This window comes from Pristiophorus japonicus, chromosome 1, assembly GCF_044704955.1.
Source record: "Pristiophorus japonicus isolate sPriJap1 chromosome 1, sPriJap1.hap1, whole genome shotgun sequence".
NCBI classification, from domain to species: Eukaryota; Metazoa; Chordata; class Chondrichthyes; family Pristiophoridae; genus Pristiophorus; species Pristiophorus japonicus.
In genome coordinates, this window is record NC_091977.1 from 99,767,370 (window position 1) to 99,783,099 (window position 15,730).

Genomic DNA, 15,730 nt, shown 5'->3' on the forward strand with positions numbered 1-15,730 from the left:
CTCCTCATTTCGGTCCTAAATGGCTTCCCCCTTATCCTTAGACTGTGTCCCCTGGTTCTGGACTTCCCCAACATTGGGAACATTCTTCCTGCATCTAACCTGTCTAACCCCGTCAGAATTTTAAACGTTTCTATGAGGTCCCCTCTCATTCTTCTGAACTCCAGTGAATACAAGCCCAGTTGATCCAGTCTTTCTTGATAGGTCAGTCCCGCCATCCCGGGAATCAGTCTGGTGAACCTTCGCTGCACTCCCTCAATAGCAAGAATGTCCTTCCTCGGGTACACAATACTCCAGGTGTGGCCTCACCAAGGCCCTGTACAATTGTAGCAACACCTCCCTGCCCCTGTACTCAAATCCCCTCGCTATGAAGGCCAATATACCATTTGCTTTCTTAACCGCCTGCTGTACCTGCATTCAATGACTGATGTACCATGACACCCAGGTCTCTTTGCACCTCCCCTTTTCCTAATCTGTCACCATTCAGATAATATTCTGTCTCTCTGTTTTTACCACCAAAGTGGATAACCTCACATTTATCCACATTATACTTCATCTGCCATGCATTTGCCCACTCACCTAACCTATCCAAGTCGCTCTGCAGCCTCATAGCATCCTCCTCGCAGCTCACACTGCCACCCAACTTAGTGTCATCCGCAAATTTGGAGATACTACATTTAATCCCCTCGTCTAAATCATTAATGTACAATGTAAACAGCTGGGGCCCCAGCACAGAACCTTGCGGTACCCCACTAGTTACTGCCTGCCATTCTGAAAAGTCCCCATTTACTCCTACTCTTTGCTTCCTGTCTAACAACCAGTTCTCAATCCATGTCAGCACACTACCCCCAATCCCATGTGCTTTAACTTTGCACATTAATCTCTTGTGTGGGACCTTGTCGAAAGCCTTCTGAAAGTCCAAATATACCACATCAACTGGTTCTCGCTTATCCACTCTACTGGAAACATCCTCAAAAAATTCCAGAAGATTTGTCAAGCATGATTTCCTTTTCACAAATCCATGCTGACTTGGACCTATCATATTACCTCTTTCGTTATGCACTGCTATGACATCCTTAATAATTGATTCCATCATTTTACCCACTACCGATGTCAGGCTGACCGGTCTATAATTCCCTGTTTTCTCTCTCCCTCCTTTTTTAAAAAGTGGGATTACATTGGCTACCCTCCACTCCATAGGAACTGATCCAGAGTCAATGGAATGTTGGAAAATGACTGTCAATGCATCCACTATTTCCAAGGCCACCTTCTTAAGTACTCTGGGATGCAGTCCATCAGGCCCTGGGGATTTATCGGCCTTCAATCCCATCAATTTCCCCAACACAATTTCCCGACTAATAAGGATTTCCCTCAGTTCCTCCTCCTTACTAGACCCTCCGACCCCTTTTATATCCGGAAGGTTGTTTGTGTCCTCCTCAGTGAATACCGAACCAAAGTACTTGTTCAATTGGTCCGCCATTTCTTTGTTCCCCGTTATGACTTCCCCTGATTCTGACTGCAGGGGACCTACGTTTGTCTTTACTAACCTTTTTCTACTTACATATCTATAGAAACTTTTGCAATCCGTTTTAATGTTCCCTGCAAGCTTCTTCTCGTACTCCATTTTCCCTGCCCTAATCAAACCCTTTGTCCTCCTCTGCTGAGTTCTAAATTTCTCCCAGTCCCCGGGTTTGCTGCTATTTCTGGCCAATTTGTATGCCACCTCCTTGGCTTTAATGCTATCCCTGATTTCCCTTGATAGCCACGGTTGAGCCACCTTCTCTTTTTTATTTTTACGCCAGACAGGAATGTACAATTGTTGTAGTTCATCCATGCGGTCTCTTAATGTCTGCCATTGCCCATCCACAGTCAACCCCTTCAGTATCATTCGCCAATCTATCCTAGCCAATTCATGCCTCATACCTTCAAAGTTACCCTTCTTTAAGTTCTGGACCATGGTCTCTGAATTAACTGTTTCATTCTCCATCCTAATGCAGAATTCCACCATATTATGGTCACTCTTCCCCAAGGGGCCTCGCACAACGAGATTGCTAATTAATCCTCTCTCATTACACAACACCCAGTCTAAGATGGCCTCCCCCCTAGTTGGTTCCTCGACATATTGGTCTAAAAAACCATCCCTTATGCACTCCAGGAAATCCTCCTCCACCATATTGCTTCCAGTTTGGTTAACCCAATCTATGTGCATATTAAAGTCACCCATTATAACTGCTGCACCTTTATTGCACGCACCCCTAATTTCATGTTTGATGCCCTCCCCAAATGTATAAGATTATGAGGGGGCTTGACAAGGTGGATGCAGAGAGGATATTTCCACTGTTCAGGGAGATTAGAACTAGGGGGCATAATCTTAGACTAAGGAGCCGCCCATTTAAAAGAGAGATGAGGAGAAATTTCTTCTCTGAGGGTTGTAAATCTGTGGAATTCACTGCCTCAGAGCTGTGGAAGCTGGGTCATTGAATAAATTTAAGACAGAAATAGACAGTTTCTTAACTGATAAGGTGTTATGGGGAGCGGGCAGGGAAGTGGACCAGAGTCCATGATTGGATCAGCCATGATCGTATTAAATGGCAGAGCAGGCTCGAGGGGCCATAAGGGCTACACCTGCTCCTATTTCTTATGTTCTTATGCAAATAGGGGCGTTACATTTGCGGTTTTGCAATCCGCTGGGACCTCCCCAGAATCCAGGGAATTTTGGTAGATTACGACCAACCCATCCACTATCTCTGCAGCCACTGTAGAGAGAAACAGTTATCTCCAGGGAAGATAGAAAATGAAAGTAGACTAGCACGAAATATAAACACAGAAAAAGAGTTTCTACAGGTACATAAAAAGGAGTGGCTAAAGTAAATGTTGGTCCCCTAGAGGATGAGACTGGGGAATTAATAATGGGGAACAGGGAAATGGCAGAGACTTTGAACAAATATTTTGTTTCGGTCTTCACGGTAGACACTAAAAACAGCCCAATAGGGAATAATCAAGGGGCTATAGGGAGGGAGGAACTTAATACAATCACTAAAGAAGTAGTACTCAGTAAAATAAAGTGACTAAAGACAGACAGGTCCTTTGGATCGGTGACTTACATCCTAGGGTTCTAAAAGAAGTGGATACATTGGTTGTAATCTACTAAAATTCCCTGGATTCTGGGGAGGTCCCAGCGGATTGGAAAACTGCAAATGTAACGCCCCTATTTTAAAAGGGAGGCAGACAGAAAGCAGGAAACTATAGATCGGTTAGCCTAACATCTGTCGTTGGGAAAATGCTAGAGTCATTATTAAGGAAGCAGTAGCAGGACATTTGGAAAAGCATAATTCAATCAAGCAGAGTCAGCATGGTTTTATGAAAGAGAAATTGTGTTTGACAAATTTGCCGGAGTTCTTTGAGGATGTAACGAGCAGGGTGGGGGGGGGGAAACCAGTGGATGTGGTACATTTGGATTTCCAGAATGCATTCGATAAGCTGCTACTTAAAAGATTACTGCACAAGATAAAAGTTCAAGGGGTTGGGGGTAATATATTAACATGGATTGAGGATTGGCTAACTAACAGAAAACAGAGAATCTAGATAAACGGGTAATTTTCCGGTTGGCAAATAGTAACTAGTGGAGTGCCGCAGGGATCGGTGCTGGGGCCTCAACTATTTACAATCTATATTAATGATTTGGATGAAGTGACCAAGTGTAATGTAAGATGGGTGGGAAAGTAAATTGTGAGGAGGACACAAAAAATCTGCAAAGGGATATAGACAGGCTAAGTAAGTGGGTAAAAATTTGGCAGATGGAGTGTAATGTGGGAAAATGTGAGGTTATCCACTTTGGCATAAAAATAGAAAGAAAATTATAATTTAAATGGAGAAAAATTGCCAAGTGCTGCAGTACAGAGAGACCTAGGGGTCCTTGTGCATGAAACACAAAAAGTTAGTATGCAGGTACAATAATCAGGAAGGCAAATGGAATGTTGGCCTTTATTGCAGGGGGGTAGAGTATAAAATCAGAGAAGTCTGACTATAACTGTACAGAGTAGTAGTGAGGCCACACCTGGAGTACTGCACACAGTTTTAGTCTCCGTATTTAAGGAAGGATATACTTGCATTGAAGACTGTTCATTGATTCTGGAGATTGGGGGGGGTGGGGGGGTTGACTTATGAGGCTAGGTTGAGTAGTTTGGGCCAAGACTCATTGGAGTTCAGAAGAATGAGAGGTGATCTGATTGAAACATAAGATACTGTGGGGGCTCGACAAGGTGGTTGCAGAGAGGATATTTCCACTCATAGGAGAAACTAAAACTAGGGAGCATAGTCTCAGAATAAGGGGCCACCCATTTAAAACTGAGATGAGAAGGAATTTCTTCTCTGAGGGTTGTAAATCTGTGGAATTCTCTGCCCCAGAGAGCTGTGGAGGCTGGGTCATTGAATATATTTAAGGCAGAGACAGACAGATTTTTGAGCAATAAGGGGACTAAAGGGTTATGGGGAGTGGGCAGGGAACATAAGAACATAGGAATTAGGAACAGGAGTCGGCCATCTAGCCCCTCGAGCCTGCTCCGCCATTCAAAAAGATCATGGCTGATCTGGGAAGTAGAACTGAGTCCATAATTGCAGCAGGCTTGAGGGGTCAAATGGCCTACTCCTGCTCTTATTTCTTGTGATCTTGTGTAAAATGGATGACCAAATGCTTGGTCCAAAAGGTATAAAGAGTGAGAGAGTGGGGGGGCAATAGTGGGGTGATGCTCTAAAGGCCAGTCAGGTCGGAATGTTTGAGATCACAGACTGGTAGGCACAATACTGTGGAGGGTTTAAAGACGAGGACAAAGATTTAAAATTTAATGTATTGAGGATTGGGTATCAATGTAGATATCAAGGTCAAGGAGATGGGTGAGCAGGTCTTGGTTTAGGAGAGGAATATATGACAAACAGCTACTTTTGAAACATTCCACAGTACACTTAATTGACATGCTAGAGCCACTTGTTTTTTTAAAGATATCCTCTGTTTCAGCTTGATTCACCAGATTTAGCTACATGGCTTATTTATTGTGGATGACCTAGGAAAATGCCAACAGTTTTTCCTGTAACATAGGGGTAGGTGGGGCAGAGAAATAAAGACAGACACTGAAGGAAAGAAGCATTGAGCCCCGACACCTTAATGCACTGTGCTGTGGAATGGTACATTGGTTTCTGCTCATCTCAGCCTTGCTGATAGGGAATGATATTGAGCAGAGGTTATGTATGTCCCCACAGGGAGTGAAAATTAAAGGGGTCATCACATTAAGCTCTTCTCACATCCTGTATAGAATTACTCTTGCATTTAGTTCTTGATGCAGACACACAGATATATTGCAGACCCTTATTTGTAGGCAAAATACTGCAGATGCTACAAATCTGAAATATAAACAGACAATGCTGGAAATACTTAGGTGGTCAGGCAGCATCTGTGGAGATAGTTGTTTCTCTCTCTACAGATGCTGTCTGACCTGCTGAGTAATTGAAGCATTTTATGTTTATATTCCTTATTTGTAGGCATTTGCTTACATTTTACAAATTGCATGGACGCCGTAATTCACATTATAACTGTGTCAACATTGAACAATTAAACAGTATCAGAAGAAAGCAAGTTGGATTATATCCCTGGATTACAATCTACCTGATAATTCAACATTTCTTTTGCACTAAAAACTTCAAATACCCAATAATTTGAATTAATTAACTTTGATTTAAAAGTAAATTATGCTTTCATTAAAGGATCGCTAATTTTTTTTTTAACAAAAATGAAAGTGGAAAAAGCATTTCATACAAATCTCAACATCATTGGTCTTCCAGCTATTACTATATTTTTTTAATTCAGGCATGGAAATAAACTGTAAAATGTATGCACAAATTAGACCAAGTCCAACTATTTTACTACCTGTACTAGATGGATATGATGCCTTCTGTAGTGGTACCCCTCGAGACAAAATTGGTTTACCACATTCCCTCTTTTGTAAGTATTTCAGATCCAAGCCAACTGGTTCACTGCAATGAACAAGTAATTCTAATTAAATGATTGATAGAAATGTTCAAACCACAGACAGACTGAAGGGTTAACAAAGATTATATCATTTTTTTAAATTCTATTTTACAAAGTACAGGTACAACCAAGTATTATATTTTACAGATTGGAGGAAGGTGTGTACGATCTTTAGATTACAGCCTTTGACTTGTTGAAAATGGAACAATTCCAAGTTGAACTGACAAGCTAAATACAAATGTTTCCTCTATTTCAGCCAGTTATCTCCTGGCAGTGATTTTTATTCCAGCAAATAAGCCCTCAGGAGTTCTGCTGTACAGAATTTTACAATGAGCCTGTCAAGCACAAAGCCAGTGTCAAATCCTCTATACTTTTCTCATCTGTTTTACAATATTAAACCAAGTTCTTCAATTTCAAATGCTTAACTTTTAAAACCATTAACAAAACACTCTGCAGACCAATTTGCATAATTAACATTTCAAATAATATACCCAGTCACCCAGAATATACTTTATAGCTGAAACTGGTTCACAAACATGTTTCTTGGTCCTATCCAAAAATTCCATTGTAGTCTGCATGGAAGCTAAAACCTCAGTAAGATGAATCTCTGATAAGATCTACCTTGTATGATCCCCTCCCATAGGTTTAGAACAGGATTAGCTTATTTATACATTCCACTGAAACATAGGGGTAGCTAAGGCATTGTTTTTCTCCATCTTTTATCAATTAGCATTAGGATACAGTTACTCTTTTAAATATGGCCTGACATAGGTTAATAACTAATACTGTCCTTTTTCTCTCTGCAAATGTTCTTCCATTTTATTTAACTCTTGCAGCACTCTGTACCTCAAGTGCCCCATCATGCATGAGTCTAGACACAGTATATTGGCAGGCTATTTGATTGTGGGGTCATCATAGTTGAACCTGATCTTGTTGTCCACACACATGTATTTTACAATGGTGGTCACAAGGAGCAGGATCAGACCCCTCTATAGGTTTCCTTTCCCAACTCCAGGAGTGCTGTGGCCAGGTAAGTTATTAATATGTTGCACTGGTTTAATATCAGCATGATCCACAATTTGAATCATAGCTCTTAGTGGTCTGTATATTCAGTAACACAGGTGTTTTGCCCTCTAACCTTTTAAGAAAATCCTTGAACCAAGATTTTTCTTAAATGCTAATAAGCTTACTCTTACCCTTTAAAGTATAAAGTTGTGAAATACCAAATTTGCTTACAAGTAACATTGAGTGAATAAAAGTTCATTCAAGTACTCTGAGCAAAGTACTACTATAGTGGTAAAGCATGCTATCAATAAACTTGCAGCTCAACTTTAAAATATAAATGCAAGTATTCCTGCATGCATCATCCAGATCAGATCAAACAGGTTTTATTTTCAGGCTCCAACACATCTTGAAGGCTCAGATGACATCTGGAGGTCAGCCAAATATTTTGATGCGTTACCTTACCACCTAGCAACACTCTAGCTAGGTAATTACATTGAAATGAATCGGGACAACCTGCGCATTTATAGAAAAAACGCTTTCAGTCAACAAAGATTCTAAAGGTCAAACCCTTTTGGGAGTTTGTGAACCAGGCCGAAGAAGAAAACAGGATTACGGTGTAGTGCTTTTAAAAAAAAATGGTTGGTTTGCAAAATAAAATATTACCGTAAGAAAATGATGAACACAAACTAATAAAACACAATAGTTACTCCACCTTCCCTTTGGACTTTCTCCCCATCGCTCCCTCTCACAACTTCCCTTCTGACCAATGTTCCCTCTAATTTTTTTTGGGTGCACGGGTCTTTATGGCCTATTCGCAGTTTCACTTAACATTGAAAAAAACAGTATCAGATTGCGCAGCATCGGCAAACAACTGCGCAACTGAAAGGGAATGTTGCTTCTGACTCTCTCTCTCTCTCTCTCTCTCTCCCCCCCTCCCTCCTCCCACCCCCTTGCCCCTCCTCTGCCTCCTTTCCCTCCTCCCACTTCTGTGTCTTTCTCTCCTTCCCATTTATCATTTTTTGGGCTCACTTTCTATCCTTTTCTGGTTATTTGCTTTCTCTCACTTTTTTATTGTTTGTTTCCCTCCTTTCTGCTCTACTTCACTTGCTCTCTTTTGTATCACTCCTCTTTTCTACTCTGTTTCCCCCCTCTCTCCTGCTTTACTTCTCATTTCAGCTTCTCGTGCCCCAATTCCTTTTTAGCTCTGTGGGGAGTGGGTGGGATGACTGTGAGATGGGAAGAAAGCAGCCATTGAAGCAGCCCAGAGAGGTGATAGGAACAGCAAGGACTGCTGAATAAGAGCTGCTAATGCAGCCCAAAAGTGTAATTCACATTTACCATTTGGGACTTATTTATGAATATCCTAAAACATGGTCCACATTGGGTTGAGACAGGTCTGTCCTTTTTAAAAAAAAACACTGCCAGGGATTTGCAGAATGTCATCACCATCATAGGTAGTCCCTCAAAAATCGAGGAAGACTTGCTTCCACTCTAGAAGTGAGTTCTTAGGTGACAGTCTCTGTCACAGGTGGGACAGATAGTCGTTGAAGGAAAGGATGGGTGGGACTGGTTTGCCGCGCGCTCCTTCCGCTTGCTTTCTGCATGCTCTCGGTGACCAGACTGGAGGTGCTCAGCGCCCTCCCAGATGCTCTACCTCCACTTAGGGCAGTCTTTGGCCAGGGACTCCCAGGTGTCGGTGGGGATGTTGCATTTTATCAAGGAGGCTTTGAGGGTGTCCTTGAAACGTTTCCTCTGCCCACCTGGGGCTCGCTTGCCATGTAGGAGTTCCGAGTAGAGTGTTTGCTTTGGGAGTCTTTGTCAGGCATGCAAACAATGTGGCCCGCCCAACGGAGCTGATCGAGTGTGGTCAGTGCTTTGATGCTGAGGATGTTGGCTTGATCAAGGACACTGACATTGGTGCATCTGTCCTCCCAGAGGATTTGCAGGATCTTGCGGTGACATCGTTGGTGGTATTTCTCCAGCGACTTGAGATGTCTATTGTACATGGTCCATGCCGCTGAGCCATACAGGAGGGCAGGTATCACTGCAGCCTTGTAGACCATGAGCTTGGTGCCAGATTGGAGGGCCTGATCTGCGAAAACACACTTCCTCAGGCAGCCGAAGGCTGCGCTGGCGCACTGGAGGTGGTGTTGAACCTCATCTTCGATGTCTGCCCTTGCTGATAATAGGCTGCCAAGGTATGGAAAGTGGTCCACGTTTTCCACGGCCGTGCCGTGGACCTTGATGACTTGGGGGGGGGGGGGAGGGGGGACAGTGCTGCGTGGCGGGGTCAGGATGGTGGAGGACATTTGTCTTACGGATGTTTAATGTAAGGCCCATGCTTTCGTACGTCTCAGTGAAGATGTTGACTATGACTTGGAGTTCAGTCTCCAAACGTGCACAGACACAAGCGTCGTCTGCGTACTGTAGCTCGACGACAGAGGATGGGTCGGTCTTGGATCTGGCCTGGGGAAGACGAAGGTTGAACAGATTCCCACTGGTTCTGTAGTTTAGTTCCACTGCAGCAGGAGCTTATTGAGTGCGAGGTGGAGCACTGCAGCGAAGATCGAGAAGAGGGTTGGCGCGATGACGCAGCCCTGTTTGACCCTGGTCCGGACGTGGATTGGGTCAGTGGTGGATCCATTGGTCAGGATCACGGCTTGCATAGCGTCGTGGAGCAGGCAGAGGATGGCGACACCCGAAACGGAGGACGACGCTCCATAGTCCCTCGCGGTTAACAGTGTGAAGGCCTTTGTAAGGTCAAAGGCGGCCATGTACAAGGGTTGTTGTTCCCTGCATTTCTCTTGTAGTTGTCATGCCGTAAAGATCATGTCCATTGTACCCCGTAGTGGACGGAATCCGCAGTGTGACTCCGGGAGAAGCTCCTCAGCCACAGGGCGAAGACGGTTGAGGAGAACTCTAGCGATGTGTACTTGCCGCAGTCGGACTTTTTAAAGATGGTCACGATTACTGCATGCTCTCCTCCTTCCAGATGAGAGAGATGAGGTCATGCATTCGTGCCAATCCGCCATACTTTAATGCCTCAGCAGGGATTCTGTTGTAGGCATTAGGCACCTGCTGAATATATCAGAACACTAGGCATTAGGCACCTGCTGAATATATCTAAACTCATATAGGTTTAAAGTGGCCACATATAAAATGGCTGCCCAAGCATGATGGGTACTCAGTTAGTCAAGTAATGAACTGGGGTTGACCGAGCAATGACCCTGTGAGGCCCACTACCGGGAATGCCTTGGCTCACTCACTTGAGACAAGATAACTACAACAAACCATTATAGTACCTGATCTGGAATGTCCTTCGATTAAGGACTTCACACAGCAAAGCCCGAGGAACAGAGATAAGGGGGGGGGGGGCCCACCTCACATAACGAGGTCATTAATCAGCCCGAGCTGACAAAAACCGAACAGACAGCCCCTGAGGTATCAGGGGAATGCTATTGGGTTAAAGAAACCTATATGTAATCTATAATCGTTATGATTGGATTGTGTCCAGCCGAAGTGGGCTGAGTAACTGTAAAAAACAATTGTAAAACATATAAATATCGATTAATTTCTTTGTTCGGCAGAGAGAAGTGCCTGGATCCAGTCCTGAGGCTTCCATCCCGCCGGCGAAAATAAAGGCCGCATTGGCGTTGGAACCGACTCTGAGTGTTGAGTGATTCTTCCGAGAAAACATTCACACTAACAGTGGCGTCACGAACAGGATTTCGAGGTCGCTGAACGCTCTTGGAGAAACTGGGTGAGTATACCTTAAATAAAATTTTATAACGGGTGAGGAAGGTGGATGCTGGTTGATCGACACGAGGAGACGGTCCAATATCTCAAACACCTAGCCTGAGCCTGAATTAAGAGGACTTTAGTCCCACGTGACAGCCAGGAACTAAGTAGGTGCCGGGAACACACTTGGACCGTGGGATCGTGATACGGAAAGACATCTTCCGGACCCAGTAGTGTGATTTGAAATATACCCCGGGGTAGAACCAAGCGGTGTACAGCGGCTAACGGAATCCAAACCTGTGAACGGGGTCGGACCAACGGGCAGAGCGGTGGTAGGTAGTCGTTAAGGGTACGTAGAGCACTGCGGGAATTGCTTAAACGCGTTTTAAGAATTGTATAAGTTTGTGTAACAGCAGAACTTGTGACCTGACAGTAGCCAGGAGACGGTCTACTACAAGTTACGCTAGGTAGAAAGCGGACCTCAGAGTAGATTCCTAACGGTTCTAGTCCTACCCAGGAATGGCCAATAAAACAAATAACCTCGAGTGGGGACCAGAAGTGTCCCTTACCCGCCACCTGGCGGAAAAACAAAAGAAACTAATTGAGAAGATGATTAAGTCAGGATGGGACCCTCAGGACCTGCCAGCAAATCAGTGGGAATGGTGGGAGAAGGAAAATAAAGATAAAAATGAAAAGGCTGTGGTCTTGATACTGCGAGCCCACGTAAAACTAACAGAGGAAGTAAATCAATATGTAAGAAATTTTAAAAAAAACCTGATAGTGATTATCTTAAGTGAAGTCTGGATCCAAGAATAGAGCCAGCCAAAAAAAAAATTAATAAGCTTTGTTGAATGAAGAGACTTTTGTGAATGTCTGTCGTTGAGTCCTTGTGTGATTTTTTGACTGCGGAATGAATTTTTTTATGTTTTCATGTTTCCGAAAGCCTGGTTGGAAGAGGAGTGCAACTATTTGTTTATTTTAGCACTACCCACTTTTCCAAACAGAGTGAAAGTTTTTTTTTTAACCCTTTGTCCTGTATGTGGGAAGTTTTAAGACATTTTAAGTTAGAAACGCAGGTGTGGATTTATTTGGATGATAAGTTACGGAGCTAGGAAATGTACAAAGGACAAGTTTGTTGAACAAAAGATAAAAAATACATGGTCCCGGTGGTTAAAAAAAAGAATTTATTTGACACGCTCACTTACGTGTCGAAATAAAACACGCAATCATTGATTACATTGGGTTGAAAGACATAAATTTAGTCTAGGAATGAGATAAAGAATGCCTTTTAAAAAAAAAAGCTTCTAGCTCAAAAAAAAAGTTTTAAATAAAGATTGAAATTACAAAATTCGAATTGGGATTTTGAGATATTAAGAGAAGGCTCAGCAAAATACTGAGATGGATTCAACTATAAAATAAAAATTATTTAATTATTAAATTAAATCCCTTAAAGAAAAAAGGAGAAATAAAATTAAAAGCTTGGAAACAATCTAGAAATACCTTCACGGATCAGATCAAACTCCTGGGCGAGTGGAGAGCTATCTGCGAAGGTGTAAAAGGGACTTTTGAAAAATGTTGGAACAGCAAGCTTTAGCAGTTTAGAAAAAACATTTGAAGAAAGGTGATCTAAAAAAAAAGGACGTAACGCACTAATTAGGTGTTGAAAAAAAAAAGGGGGGGTGTTTGTGATGGAAAAAGACATAACTTACTAAATACTAGTTGATATTGACTGTGAAAAAGATATTGGTTTAATTGGAAAAAAAAAATTTTGGAGGTGGTAAAAGACACTCTACATTGATAATGATTTTAAATTATGAGAAAGTTTCACTGCAGTTTGAAAAGATTTCCAAAATGGACAGTGTTTATCAAGAAAAGTCCCGAACAGTCTAAACAAGCAGGAGAGTTTTGAAAATAACGAGGAGAAAAGATCTAAGCTATGCGAACTCAGCACAGAAAGAAAAAACTGGGAATTAGAGAATCTTACTGAATTTTTAAATTCTTATAGAAAATGGAACTGGCACGGATGTTTAGATTTTGTGCTGAGAGAGAAATAAAACACAAGATGTGCCCAGTGAATGGGACCGTAAAAAAAAACAAAATGTTGGAATGTATGAAAATAACGAGAAGATCTAAGCTATGCTAACTCAGCACAGAAAGAAAAAATGGAACTGGCACAGAAGTTTAGATTTTGTGCTGAGAGAGAAATTAAAAAAAAATCAAAATTGAATTTCAGTAAACAAAATAGCTATTAAAAATGTGTGGTCTCGTTTTGAATCAATTTTTTAAAAAAAATTCTTTGGCAAGTACTTGAATTAGAAGTTAAGAAAAAAATTGGAGTTTAATCTAAAATGCTGTCTTTCCCGATGAGAAGATTTTTATTATGACCACTTTACTAATGATTTATGCTGTTTTAACAGATTCCTAATTTCTAAGCAAGTTTTGAAGGCACAAAGACTTAAAAAAAAAAAAAATTTTTCTGATGATTACGTGAAGTCACATAACGACTTCAGGCTTTCTTACAAACCTGTAAAGGAGTTAACCCTTTCCATTGACAGCTTTTTTTATACTGGACATTATTAATTTGGATTTCTTAATAAAATAAAGACTCACCTGACAGACAGAGGAAATGGTGGGATATTCAGAATAAAAATAAAATGGAACTAGCTGGTCAAGAGTTAAAAGCTAAGATAAACAGGCTGGAAGAGATGTTTTAAAAAACGGGACTAGACGGATAGTCCAGTGCGCAGCCATAGCACCATCACCTATGGCAACAGAGCCAATGTACCCCACGGTGGGTAGGTGTAGTCCACAAACCCAACCTAACGGTAAAGCAGACAGCAGAAAGCAGACTGGTGTTGATTGGAGTTTGGATAATATTTAGATGGGTCATCGTGCAGGCTCGAGCACAGCAGGCTCAAACGCCAAACCGACGGCAGCCCAGACAGGGACATGAAGTGATAGAGATGGTACGACTATAAAGAATATGGTTAACCTAATCCTTGCCTCCGATTCCACAGAGTGACAGCGACACAAGTAGACCAGAACCTAACACCTGGTGACGACCAGGCTATCTGTTTAAAATTTTCAGATAGAACACTCACCAAGATGGGACCGCAGTGGTGACTTCGACTCTGGGGACTCATGATACTGGGAACCTCAAGACCCACGCCAACACTGGATGATACCAACTGATTGCAATGCACTCAGGAAATAAACAACTACATGAACTATGGAGTCTTGTTTAATTTAACGGATGGAATGTGCATCCCAGCAGCCAAGGATTGGAGCAAGGACAGGACTTATTTTAATGCATGGTTACAAGTGAATCCTAATAAGAACCGGGTATGTGTACAGTGCTCCATGGGTATAAGGAGCAGCTGCATTAAACGGAGGGATGTCAAAGGGCCCGATGAATGTACTTTCGGCATAATTTGCGCGCCTCCGGGACAGTCCCAGCAATCAGTCATGCAAAAAGGGAGTGGGGCTGTGTGGGTACTACGATGAGGTGGGGGCGGCTGCAATATCATTGTATGTATGCTTCTCACCCCCTCCGACACCGCGCCCCATAAGAACCACTACATTGCCCGAGGAACTGCCTTGTCCCATAACTACTAAGGTACCAGAAAATGGGATTGTAATGTACAACGAAGGGGAATTAGTGTATGATAATGTAAAACATGAAATTGTGCCTGTCTGATCAATATTTTAGGCATCCAGATGCCGGAATACTGTACAGAACAGTCAAGGAAAATGTACAATGTATTAAGTAAAGTTGTAATGCAGCAGGCTGCCGATGCAATGGGTGCCAGTAGATTCCGAAGACAGGGGTCAGCCCCCAGGTTAAAGAGGGGAATAGTTAATGATGTTGCTACCGGCTTCAATACAGGGACCTCCGAGTAAACGCGATAGACATACAAGGGTTAAATGAGAGGGTGAAACAGCTTAGAGAGATGATGAAGGGGTTATTAGAAAGGGTGGAGCAAAACCAGGAAGAGCAAGCCAACCTAGGAAAGGAGGGTGCCGAAATCCAGTTGGATGGCATCTCAGTCCTGGAAGCTCACGCCAAAACCATCAATCACCTCATTGATAGAGAAAAAGATACAGGAAAGCAAAGACAGGGGCAACTCTGTCATGCTTATGGTCTGTGGATGGTGGGACAGATCCGCCACAATCTCGACCAGATCCAACGCGGGGAAGTACCCGATTGGATAGACAGTTCACATTTAGCTCAGTTGGCTAACCAGAGGGGGACTCTGGATAATTGTACTCTGAAGGGACTGACCCGAGTATACCCAGCAATTCCAGATTGCCAGATGGGTAGGAATATTGGGATAGGGATAGTCCTGATGATCCCTATAGCCATGCCGGACTCAGGGCCGTTACCCCTGTACCAACTAGAGAATATCGGAGCAATACAGGAAAATGTCTCCATACGTTACTATCTGACCACCACCTCCGCCGTTCGTCGAAATGACATACTTACCGGGATTTCCCTAACAGAAAGCAAGCAAAGGGGGGAGATCACAGTATGCCCTCACCCGGTAGGCCGAGGTGAGCTAGACGAGTGCGGGTTTAACCGAACCGACGGGTGTGTACTAGAAATAGTGCCCGCACACAGGCACTTCGCGAGGGCAGGCTACGGAGGGAAGGGAAGATACTGCGTCTCTACCACAGAGCGTTCATACCAGTATAATGACCTGCAGTGCCCGATACCACAGCCGAACTTTTGCTTTGCGCCGCTAGGACCTGTCGCGATCGGGCAAGCGCACATCACCCAGGTTAGGCACCGGAAGCCCGAAGTTATTGATGTAACCGATCAGCTCCACGATCATTTGCAGGATTATGACGAGCCAGATCAGGTCCCTATCCCACATCTAACCGAAGTATTACGAGAATTGAGGCTCAGGGTGGGTCAATCGTAAAGCTCTACCACTAACTGCAAACTAAAATCAAAGTACTGGAAGAAGA

General features: G+C 43.0%; 1 protein-coding gene across 3 annotated transcripts in view; it reads right to left on the minus strand.

The window, feature by feature from the left end:
* Positions 1-15,730, minus strand: part of LOC139264828 (spindle assembly abnormal protein 6 homolog) — a 118,662-nt gene that overhangs the window by 5,454 nt on the left and 97,478 nt on the right. For all 3 annotated transcript variants that reach the window (XM_070881945.1, XM_070881943.1, XM_070881944.1), the window contains one exon: positions 5,918-6,024. In XM_070881945.1, the coding sequence (XP_070738046.1) occupies positions 5,918-6,024 (107 nt within the window). The remainder of the gene's footprint in view (positions 1-5,917; positions 6,025-15,730) is intronic.